Source organism: Arachis hypogaea, chromosome 14, assembly GCF_003086295.3.
Source record: "Arachis hypogaea cultivar Tifrunner chromosome 14, arahy.Tifrunner.gnm2.J5K5, whole genome shotgun sequence".
Lineage (NCBI taxonomy): Eukaryota > Viridiplantae > Streptophyta > Magnoliopsida > Fabales > Fabaceae > Arachis > Arachis hypogaea.
The window spans coordinates 111,525,435-111,536,757 of NC_092049.1; the positions used below are offsets into that span (position 1 = coordinate 111,525,435).

The 11,323-nt window shown below is 31.5% G+C and overlaps 1 protein-coding gene across 2 annotated transcripts; it reads left to right on the forward strand.

Moving 5' to 3' along the window:
* Window positions 1-2,576: 2,576 nt before the first annotated feature.
* LOC112743700 (uncharacterized) lies at window positions 2,577-9,432 on the forward strand. 2 transcript variants are annotated; one of them, XM_025792998.3, is made up of 6 exons: window positions 2,577-2,877; window positions 3,668-3,963; window positions 7,294-7,505; window positions 7,586-7,674; window positions 8,359-8,475; window positions 8,962-9,432. In XM_025792998.3, exons 3-6 carry the CDS (start codon window positions 7,322-7,324, stop codon window positions 9,205-9,207), a joined length of 636 nt encoding a protein of 211 aa, XP_025648783.1. In that variant the 5' UTR covers window positions 2,577-2,877; window positions 3,668-3,963; window positions 7,294-7,321; the 3' UTR covers window positions 9,208-9,432. The 2 variants fall into 2 exon arrangements, with proteins under 2 accessions (XP_025648783.1, XP_072070605.1); XM_072214504.1 differs by having other exon boundaries at window positions 2,610-2,877; window positions 7,201-7,505.
* Window positions 9,433-11,323: the final 1,891 nt, after the last annotated feature.

Consider the following 11,323-nt stretch of genomic DNA (forward strand, 5'->3'; position numbering starts at 1 on the left):
GTAGTGCTCGTTTGGAGAATTGAGCCATCATCTTAGCAAATTTGTGAAAATCAGCAGCAGTGAAAGTTTGATATTCTAGATTCACCACTACTTTATTTTCAGTCATCGTGGATGAACGAATTGACAAGCTCTTCTCTCACGAACATTATGCAAAAGTATACTTCATACGTGGTGAATAATTCACCTTTTTTGTTAGCTTCCACGCTCACTATGAAAAATTCATTCTTCAACAAAATATAGTTTCATACATTAAATGTTGTTTATAGATAAATTTTTTAGATTAAATTATTGCACCTGATTGTTATGCCGCTTCTGCTATTTCTTTTACTTTTCGCATTGATACATTTTAAAAGTTTGATTTTGATATAAATTTATAGTGTCAAAATTTTTACATTATTTTCTAATTAGAATTAATTATACATCATACAAACTTTCGGTATCTCATCATTTTTTTATCTTCTCTTACTCGTATATTACCTATACATAATACTAAATATATTCATATATACATGGACGCTATCTGTATATTGCACGTGTTTTAAACTTGTAGTATTTTAAAAATTGGATCGTTCTAGCCAATTTAGTAGAAAAAAGTAAAATGATCATTTTTACCATTCAATTAAGAGAAATAATTGCCAATTTTATATAAAATTTGTTTCAAAAACTCGTTAATTAAAACTCAAAAGGTTCTTGTTTTTTTTTTTTTTTACAAAACAGACTTATACTCTAAAAGTAAATAACAAAATTGACAAACCAATTTTAATTAGCACGGAAGGTCTTAGATTTAGTAGTAAAAATCTTTGCTTTATAATAAATAAACCCAAATTTGAGACTTGGCTAAAGCAAGCAATGATGCTAATCACAACTCCAACCACAACTTATTCTCCACTTTTTCTTTTTGTTAGGGATGGAAATGGGTCAAGCCGGCCCAAGTTTCAACTTAAATGAGTTTGGCCTACGTTGCAAATAAATAGCCTAAGTCTAGGTCTATTACCTTTTATAAACTTTTTTTAAGGCTCGAGTCTGGCCTACTTAAAAGCCGGATAAGTTCATGAACCTATTTGAAAAATTTGTTTCATTAATTATAACTCAAAATAATAAATTTAAAAAATATAAATTGACATTAAATATATTTTAAAATTTATAATTCATAATTTGTAAAATATAATTCATTTATATATCAATTGTTAGTGACATATCATGATCATACTTATAGTCCATAATCATAAACAATTTCTTTAAAAAAAAGTTACAAATGTTGATTAGTTTTAATCATTAATTTTTTTAATTTTGTTTTATATAAGTAAATAGTTAAAAGTCCAAACTAAAAATAATTTAATTTTATAAAAAAATATTTTGATGAGCCAATCCAATGAGCTTCTTAAACTTTTTTAAACTTATAACCTGACTGCTTTAACCAATAAACTTTTCAAAAAGCTCAAACCTAGCCTGTTTAATAATACAAGTTGAGTTGAGCCGATCCTAAAATGAGTCAAGCCACGAGCCCCATTAGGTAGTTTGACCCACTTTTTCTACCCCTACTTGTATAATTCTAAAGATTAGTCAGTTTTGATTGAGTTAACTGAAAATCGATCCTCTAGTTAATTTGACACTTATGAAAATAAATTTTTATTGAATCGATCAAGAAATTGCTAGAATCGATGGAAAGTTGGCAAACCGATTGAACTAGCAAAGGTTCAGCTCAATTGGTTTGTAAATTTTTTTTAAAAGGTTTTTAGCGTACAATTTTTTTTATAAAACCTTAAATGACGTGGTTTACATTAGGGGTGGCAGGCGGGCATACCTGCCCTCAAAAGCCCATTATTTGGCGGTCCTAAATTTCGAACTCAGCCACTAATGGCAGATTCGCAGGTCGCCAATTTTTTTTTTGAAAAAAATTATTAAATAATTAAATATTAAAAAATATATAATTTCATAAATATTTTAATAAATTTATAATTTTTAAGGATAAAAAATTATAATTTCTAAATTCATAAACACTAAAAGCTTTATAATTCTAAACATCTAATAAACATAATCATCAATTAAGTTTTTTAAAATAAAATAATGAAATTAACATTGTTCAAAGCAAAATAAACATTATCCAAAATATAGGACAAACGAGATTCATACCCTTGACACTTGCTTAAGTGGTCTAGTAAGCTAACTACTTAATTAACCCAACTTTGTTATAGTAGTCTCAAATTTCTAATGTTTTTTGATCATACAAATTTCTAATTCGATTATCCTTTTTAGTGAGTTACGTAAAGTGGCCCGGCAAATTTCGACCCAATCGTTATCCAAAGTACATCTTAAAAAACAAAAAAAAAAAAGAAAGAAACTCTAAATCATTCGAACTCACTCCAATTCCCCAAGTTAGGCAAGTACCCTTGTCTAGGGGTGTTTAAAATCGATTGGAACTAAACAAAATCGACCAACCAAACTGAAAAAATTGAGAAATGAACAAATTAAAAACCAAAAAAACCGAAAAATCATGTTTTCATGTTTTTTTTATGGTTCGGTTCAGTTTTCAATTCTGCCTGTAAAAATCCTAACCGAACTGAACCGAATCGGTCAACTAAAACCCCTAAACAACCATTAGATAACCCAACCCCACTAGGCATTTCCCATCCCCATCAGATAACCCTAGCGCAGCCAAAGTCTCAAAGAAACCCCATTACCCCAGCCCCTCCCAGCGCCGCCGAACCAGCGCCTCCCAGACCCTCGCAGCAGCGCCGGACGACCCCCCCCAGCAGCCCCGAACCGGCGAACCCGGCCCCTCCCAACAACGCCAGATCAGCCCCTCCCAGCAACGCCGGGCCAGCCGCTCCCAGCACCTCCCAGCGCCGAACACCAGATATGGAGCCTCCAAGTCAGGTATTAATTTGAATAATTTCTGTTCTTTGTATTATGTATTTGTTGCTGATTGTTGTTGATTGTTCATTTATTTGTTGTTGATTTTTTGAAATTGTTAATAATTTTATTTTATTTGAATTTCTGCTTCTGGTTGAATAATCTCTGTTCTATGTTCAGTGTATTTTTGAAATTGCTGATTGTTGTATTTGTTTATGCAGTTTGTTGTATTTTTTTTTTTTGGGGGGGGGGGGGTAGCTTCTGAATGTGTATTATTTCTGATTTAGGGTTCTAGGTTCTGATTGTTAGAGAAGGAATATTTAACTGCATTTTATATATAATTAAATGCTGGATTTAAGATTTGTGTGTTGATGTAGTTGCCATAAGCCGATAAGGAATTCATTTGGTGCCACAAATTACCCTGTTGTGTTTTAATAAATAAGGAATTCATTTTCTTTTATGCGTTTGTGTTTTGCTGAATTGTTAACACATTAGTCACTTTAAACAGTGGAATATGTAGTTCTTTGATCTATAACTGTGAAACATTAAGATATCACTACCTGCTATCATAATGATTTGAAGCCAATGTATAGGAGTAGGACAATTGGAAGATTAATGATGAAATACTATATAGGAAGATCATTTTATTGGAATATTATTCATGTCATTCATTGTTTTACTTGGTGCTTTGTTTCTAAAATTCTACCAAAACCTGTGAAGGGTCAGCTTTGGCTATATCATATATGACATATGAGATATTTAATGTTTTTTCCAATCTTATCATTTGCCACTAAATATAGCATTGTTTTTACAGGGAAGGGGGCTGGAGATTGTAGTTCATGTGTAGGTGTCATGTTGGAACTTGCTACTGCTGCTGCCTACCTTCTTCTTCTCTGCTTCCTCATCCATCTCTGTCTTCCAACACTGCAAGAGTTCGTTGCCACCAGCATCGTTGCCGCCAGCATCGTTGCTCTGTTTTCTATCTCTCTTCCTGTGCTGCTAATCGGTTCAACTCCTTCAACTCCTGCGTCTTCGCCCGCGACGCTGCCACCAGCATCTCTGTCACTTGCGTCTCTATTCGCCTCTTGTTGCTGCCCTTTCTCGTCCCTTGTAAGTCTTACTGCTTTCTCAATTTCTTCATTGAATTTTGCTTCATGATTCATGAATTTGATTTTATCCTAATTAATAAGAAGTTTATGTTATGGGAAAACTTTCAAGTGTGCCATTCACTTTATTGTAATACTGGTATGTCAAGTATGGTCCGGTTAAAATTAAAACTTTTGTCATATTGTGTACGATCAATTACCATAAATATCCCTTGAGTTTTGCTTAAAAGACCAGTGGCTGCTGACCAATGAGCACAAAGTTAAAAAATTGTTGAAGCCAAGTCTAGTGAAAGGAGGCTGTGAATAATATAATCCAATCATACAATGAAGCTCCACTTGGCATAACTTTAATTAGTTATATATGTGTATTTTTTTATATTGATAGTAATTGATGAATATTATTAAATATTAAAATTATACATACTATTATTTTTAATAAAATTCTCAAGTCATTATGTATACATAGTAGAGTCGTGCTAAGTTAATTTATTCCAAATCATATTTATGAAAAAGAAAAGGTTTTAAATACTAATATATTTTTAAAAAGTTATAATATATACAGGAAAGCAAACTCAATTTAATTTTAAAATTTTATATTTTTATTAAAAAATATAAATAATATTAAGTAAGAAAAAAACTAAAATTATTCAAAGTGTATTATTAATTTAATTATGAAAAAAGAATAAACGAATGATATTTCAAAGCATGTGAAAAAATAAACCTATTAAATATTACCATATAGAAAGTGCCAAGAAACATAAAACAAGAAAAGAAAATAAAATAGAAAAGTACAAAGTTTTTTTTTTTTATAAAAAAACACAAGAATTTTAGTTATATAAAATAAATTAATTTTGAATTGTATAATTATTTTGTTGAATAACAATAAAGAAAAACACCAAAATTTTGTTTCATAAACAAAAAGTTATTTTAAATAATGCAAATATATATATATATATATATATATATATATTTTATCTTTTTTCTTCTTCTCTTTTATATGTTTTATTATTGACATAATATAATTTATGTGTTTTCGTATATTTCTCTAAAAAAATAGTAAATTTCATTTAAACAAATTAGTTTTTAAGTTAAATTATATAAAGATATAATAAAAAAATAACAAAAGGAGATAAAAGCAGAGAAAGACGGGAGAAAGAGGATGGAAAAAAAGAAAGAAGACACTTACTTGTATGTGCATGTAACTAACACGACTTGGTTAAAATTTGATTATTACAAAAATGAATTTTTCAACTAGTATTTTTGTAGGTTTTGTTTATTAATATTTTTAAATAAAAATTAAAAATAATAATGAATCCACTATAGTAATACAAAAGACAATTAATAAAATAAAACAACAGTATTGTATTACATTGTTACGAGAACACCTAAAAGAAAATTAAGGATTTTAATTTATTTTTTATCTTCTTAATATTTAATAAGTTCAATTTCAATATATATTTAAAAAAACCAAAATGATAAGAATTTAAAGCTTTTAATTTAAAAATTAAAAAAATAATTAAAATAAGTTAAAAATTCAGTATTTTTCAATTGATAAAAGTAGTTCAATTATTACGAATAAAAGATAATATTTATTGTGAAATTAAGATGGATTAATAGATAATTTTTTACTAATACTTATGTATGTTTAAAAGGAATAGATAATTTTTTAATTAGTGTTCTAATATGTTATAAACTTATAATGACCCCAACAGAATACATAGGTTATATAATTAATTATTTACCTATTCTGTAGAAAACAATAATTAATTAGACATATATATTTTAACTATTTTCTTAATTTAAACACTAATATATATATATATATATATATATATTTCATCACAAATCTAAATTAAACCACTACACTAGTCTAATGACAAAATAGCATCCCTATTTACTGAGGCTCATTTTTTTTAGAAAAAGAAATCCATAATAGAGCATTGGACCTAAGTCCTAATATAATTAAGCTAGCTGAACCAAAAGCCATTTATAAGCCATCAACGCTAGTACGCTACAATAGTACAATCCACCAAGAAGAGGGACACAAAATTTTCCTGCAACATCTATGTACAACCGACAAGACAGGTCTATTACACACCATGTTCTAAATATTCTAAAAAGCACTTCGGTTATTTCCTCTAACATCTCAACTGTTTCTATTTTTTATTAATATCTGGATGACTATTATTTATTGTATACCAGTGTACCAGTCAAGTACACTGGTATATGTGAAAGTCTTCCTATGTTATGTAATTTGTTTATCATAATTAGTGATAAGTTTCTGACTTTTTGTTAATCTACTAATTCAGAACTATGACTATATGTATGAAATAATTTAAGTGATTACTGATATACTGATCTTTATTCTTTAGATGTATTGGAGATTTTGTGACGTTGATTTGTTGGCTGTTGTTGTTTGTTACAAAATGAGTAAATATCTAAACTAAAATTAGTAATTACTGAAATTTTGTGATTGCTTTGACTTGTTTGCTGTTTAATAATTGTCATTGAATCATTGAAACTTAGAGGGAATGAGAAGTTGACTCAATGACTAAGCATTAAAACTAAAGAGTGATCATAATCTTTTGCCTTTGTTTAAAGATAGGCAATTCTTGAAAGTAAGAAGGCCATCAGGGATTAAAGTGGCATCAACTTTGTCATATATATCACTTTCTTGCTCTTAGGCAAGCATATTATTATTCAATACCCATTATCTTTATTTGCATTGCAAAGCATTCTTCCAAATTTGATAATTACAATTGAAAATTTCATTGAATCCCATCCTTTATTTACTATTGTGTATCTCAATGTTCAAGCAATTGCTTAATTTTCTCTGCTCATGGAGTTTTGGTTTTCAGTTTTTTATCCTTGAATACTAATATGCATCTCTTATTCCCTAGCTATTTTGATAAAAGAACTACAGTGACATGTTTTGCACCTAACAACCAACGTAGGAAGTGTTAAAATTGTGAAGGGTACCTATGCTTTAAGAATAGGAGACAAATGCAATGCTTTTGAATTTTTGTTTTTTGTGTATTTTATTGATTTACATTTGAATATATTTGTGTGTTTGTGTAACTGTTTATGATTTCATATATTATTTTATTATAATCTAGTTATTCCGGTTGATTCTAGTTGAACCTTTCAACCTTTGATAAAGTAGCCAAAACGGTTCGATTAGTTCAATTTTCAAAATCTTGCTTTAATTATATTAAAAAAGTTTAATTTTGATGCACTGAAGAGGAGACTTGTGGCCTTTTTACGACGACGCTCTTCCTCTCTTGGAGCAGGCAGTTCACAGCCTTCCTTCCTTGTTTGATCCTTTTGTGTGCAGGGTTCCATCCAGAAAGAAGAGAAGAAGAATGGAGGGTTCGAAACGGTTACAAGGAAACTCATTATCACTTTTCAGTGAAGGCATTGGCTTTGTTTTGTTGCGTTGGTCCGCTCTTCGTGATGCCGTCGAGAACCAGTGGGGTGGCCCTGACTCCCGCCTCAAGGCCGATAACCTCGCCACCGATATCCTCTCCTGGTTCACTCAATCCAGAGGTTGCTTGCTATTACACTGCTTCAATTATTGTTATTTTGTTTTAGATTCTTAATATTTTTATTTTTTGAATGATTCGCAGAACCGCTTTATATTGATGACTTGGAGGACAAACTCTATGATGGGATGATTTCGCTCAATGTAGTGGTTGAGGATGGCAGCACTGAAGAGGTGCATCTTGCTTTCTTTATTGGATTAATACATATTATTTGTTGTTGAATTTTGCTCATGTTGCTTGTTTGCAATAATTAAGGGTTAAATGGTAGTTGTTATTGTTAGTTTACCAGTGTTTGAAAATAAAGTTACCTAATTTGTTAAGCTCAATGGAAGTGGGTTGAATGTTAGTTGAACTTTAACTACAAGGTTGAGGGTTTGAATCTTAGGAAACTCTCTTTGGAGAGGGTTGCATTTTTTTACCACCTCGATCACATCAGTCTTCCCTGTCTTTTTATTCATAGGTGGAAACTGAAAACTTAATATTTGGCCATCATAGGCATAATTAATAGTAGTCTATTTAGTCTTTAGTTTTTGGAATGAACATATCATTAGTCACCAATTTTCATGTACATGTCATATGTTTCTATTTTGTATTTTAAAATCTTGATATACCTTTTGTTTTGTATGTATTTTATTTGAAAAGAAGCAGTTAAGTAGGGCTCTGGTGTCCATATTCATTTGCAGCATAGATTAAACTTAATGTGAACTGTGTCCTAAGGTCATTTCTTCAAACTTAAAAGAAATTAAAGCCGTGTATGCCACTGCTAATGACTCCTTTGTGATGTATTTGAGTATTTGCAGTGTTTTCTTGTGATTCTCATTTTTTCATGTTCATGTTATTATTACGAACTAATGTAGGTAGCTGAAAATCTAATGGTTATGCACGAGGAATGCTTAGAAGGAAACTTTGTGACCATTGAGCGTTATAGGCAGGCCATTGTTAACCAAGCTGCGCATCCTCGTGCAGTGCCACAGGTAAATGACAACATAATATTTTGGAATGAGTATGAACCTTGATTGTGTTATATTGCTATTCTATAAATTTGCATTTACACTTATGTATATGATTGATTTAGGCTTTTCCTTGTCCTATATGACTGGATATTTTGGAGGGAGCAACGTTAAAGTATATTATTTGATGGGAATGTGATGCATGAGTTTGCTTTGCCCATACTATATTTAGGTCATATTATAGGAGGAGAAACATTAATATTTTAATTCTATAACTTCTAATTTCTAAATGAGCTTAAATGTTCAGACATGATTCATAATAGCGCATCATGGTGTCATTTTGGTTCATGTACTCAACCCCACATATAATGAAAAAAGTTTTGTTGTTGGTTGACACGTGAACATTTTCTCTTGTTACATCTTTGCTAAGATACAACTGGAAGCTCATCCACATTACTTGAATTTTGTAGTAGTAGTATTTTTTTTCTTATGATTTTTTTTTTGAAATAGATTGTGAATGATAAGGATGATGATGAGGATGAGGAAGATGATGATGTCCAAAGTGGTAAAAATGGTGAAAGTAGTGCTAGGCAAGCTACTTCTTCAAACATGGATGTGGACATTCCAAAATCTGAATCAAACATGAGTTCGTGTAACATGCGGATTTATGATGAGCCTCTCAAAAAGGATGCAGGTGAAGCAGAGGATGGATGGGTTGTAGTTTCAAAGAAAAAAAATAAGGTTAGAAAAAATTAGACGAAGAATAGTTCAAATTTTCCTTTAGGATGGTGCAATATTCTTCTGGGTTTTTTTTACCTCAAAGCTAATTAATTTTTGTTTGGTTATTAAAGGAATCAATCCTCTAAGCCCGAGGTCTTTAAAAATAGTAAAATACCTCAATGCTAACATTCCTAATATTATATATCCTTTAGTTTTCGCAACCATTATGCAAAATATGAAATCAAGCCTTGAATTGTGTTATCCTCGCATCTATTTTCCGAGCACTTTTTTATTCTTCAATGCATTGACTGAATTATTTTTTCTTGCTCCTACATGAGTAGTATCCTGCACTCTCTTGAATTTTTACTACATCTAAGTATATTAACCAAGTATTTCACTATTTGCAAGAAGTGAATAAAATGGATTTATTACCTTTGGAGCAGGCTGGACTTCTAGAGTTTCTAATTTTAGGAAATAAACCGAGGCATCGATCTGTTTTTATTGTGCGGAATGCGGAGTAACTTATAATGAAAATTTGAAATTGGAGATAGTTATTGAAATAATTTGGAATCCAAATCTTGGTGATATGAAAGGCTAGTTTGAAGAAAGTCCTTAGGCTCTTATTGCGAACTGCAATTAGGTACCTTAATAGATTTATTTGAGTTTATCACCACAAATCTAAGAAAAAAAAATGGTAAAATAACGTTATAGAGAAAAAAAAAAAAGAAGTTACTCAATATTCTGAAAATTGGTTCAAAGCTAATTAAAAATTGGCCGATTTTAAAATTTCATCTAAACTAAACGTTGGTCTTCAGAGCCAAAAAAGAAAAAGGAAAAAGTAGTGGAGGGAGAGGTGGAGGGGAAGGGGAAGGGAGGAGAATTAGAAAACAGAAGAATATCATCTTTGTTTTTTCCCTCTCAAAGACGCTCATCTTCTTTCCCGCACCATGGTGTGTAAAATTAGAATTCGCACAACTTCACTGGCAAGTGCATCGGGTCGTCCAAGTAATACCTCAGGTGAGTGAGGGTCGATTTCACAAAAATTGTTGGATTGAGCAAGCAATAGCTATCTTGTTGGACTTAGGCAAATAGTAAAAGATGATGGTTGTTTGAAAACGCATAAAACAATTAAATAGGAGATAAAGTTAAGGTCTCGGAGATGTTTATCTTTTCGGATTAATACTTCTTATTAACTATTTTAACAATGAATGATTTATTCCATGACAAACTGTAAGTGATTAACCCTAATCCCTTAGTGATTAATCTCGTCTGATCCTACTAAGACGCCACAGACAAGGTTAGTTACTTTCGAATCAGAGGATGAAGTTCAGTAGTCTAGTTTATACCACAAAGACCCTAATCACCCAGAACCCGGCTGAACAGATGTTTCCATGTCCCCAATGAGTTGTGGATTAGCCATCTAGGAGGTGTGTTCTCAAGCTGTAGTTCGAATGACCTTGGCCAAGTATCACAAGAACTCATGTAAAAAAAGGGTCATACTTCCGTTCCACCCAGTTTCATTAGTATTAAGAACGAGTCACACCTTCGAATGGAACCAAACATATATTAAAATAGAAAAGTAATAATATTAATCCATAGAAATAACAGAGCTCCTAACTTTAACCAGGAGGTTTAGTTGCTCATGACTTACAGTGAAAACAGTTCTAAAAGTAAAGAAGATCTGAATGTAAACCTAAGTGATCTCCTCTTTAAATAGTAAATGCTAAACCTAAAAGATATTATTTTAAATTCAAAATTACAAAAGTAAGATAAGATAGGCCTAAGGAGTGCTAAAATCCACTTTGGGGGCTCACTTGGTGAATGCTTCGGTTGCTTGCTGGCGTTGAACGCCAATCTGGGCGTTGAACGCCCATAGGGGAGGAGTGCGTTCTAGCTTTAGCTCCCTGGCTGGCGTTGAACGCCAGTTTGGGCGTTCAGCGCTGGGAGTTACTCCTTCTTGGGCGCTAAACGCCAGAGTTGGAGTTTAGCACCTGATTTGGCTGTGATTCTAGAAGAAAAGTATAGACTATTATATATTGTTGGAAAGCTCTGAAAGTTAGCTTTCTAACGCTGTTGAGACCGTATCAATTGGACCTCTGTAGCTCAAGTATGCTCGTTGGAATGCAAGGAGGTCAGAGTTGACAGCATCTGC

What these genes read in the sequence shown, in the direction of transcription:
- LOC112743700 (XM_025792998.3), top strand. Translation starts at nt 7,322, where the DNA reads ATGGAGGGTTCGAAACGGTTACAAGGAAACTCATTATCACTTTTCAGT. An exon ending in CTGGTTCACTCAATCCAGAG is followed by an intron (nt 7,506 to 7,585) that starts GTTGCTTGCTAT and finishes AATGATTCGCAG; the next exon opens with AACCGCTTTATATTGATGAC. An exon ending in ATCCTCGTGCAGTGCCACAG is followed by an intron (nt 8,476 to 8,961) that starts GTAAATGACAAC and finishes TTTTTGAAATAG; the next exon opens with ATTGTGAATGATAAGGATGA.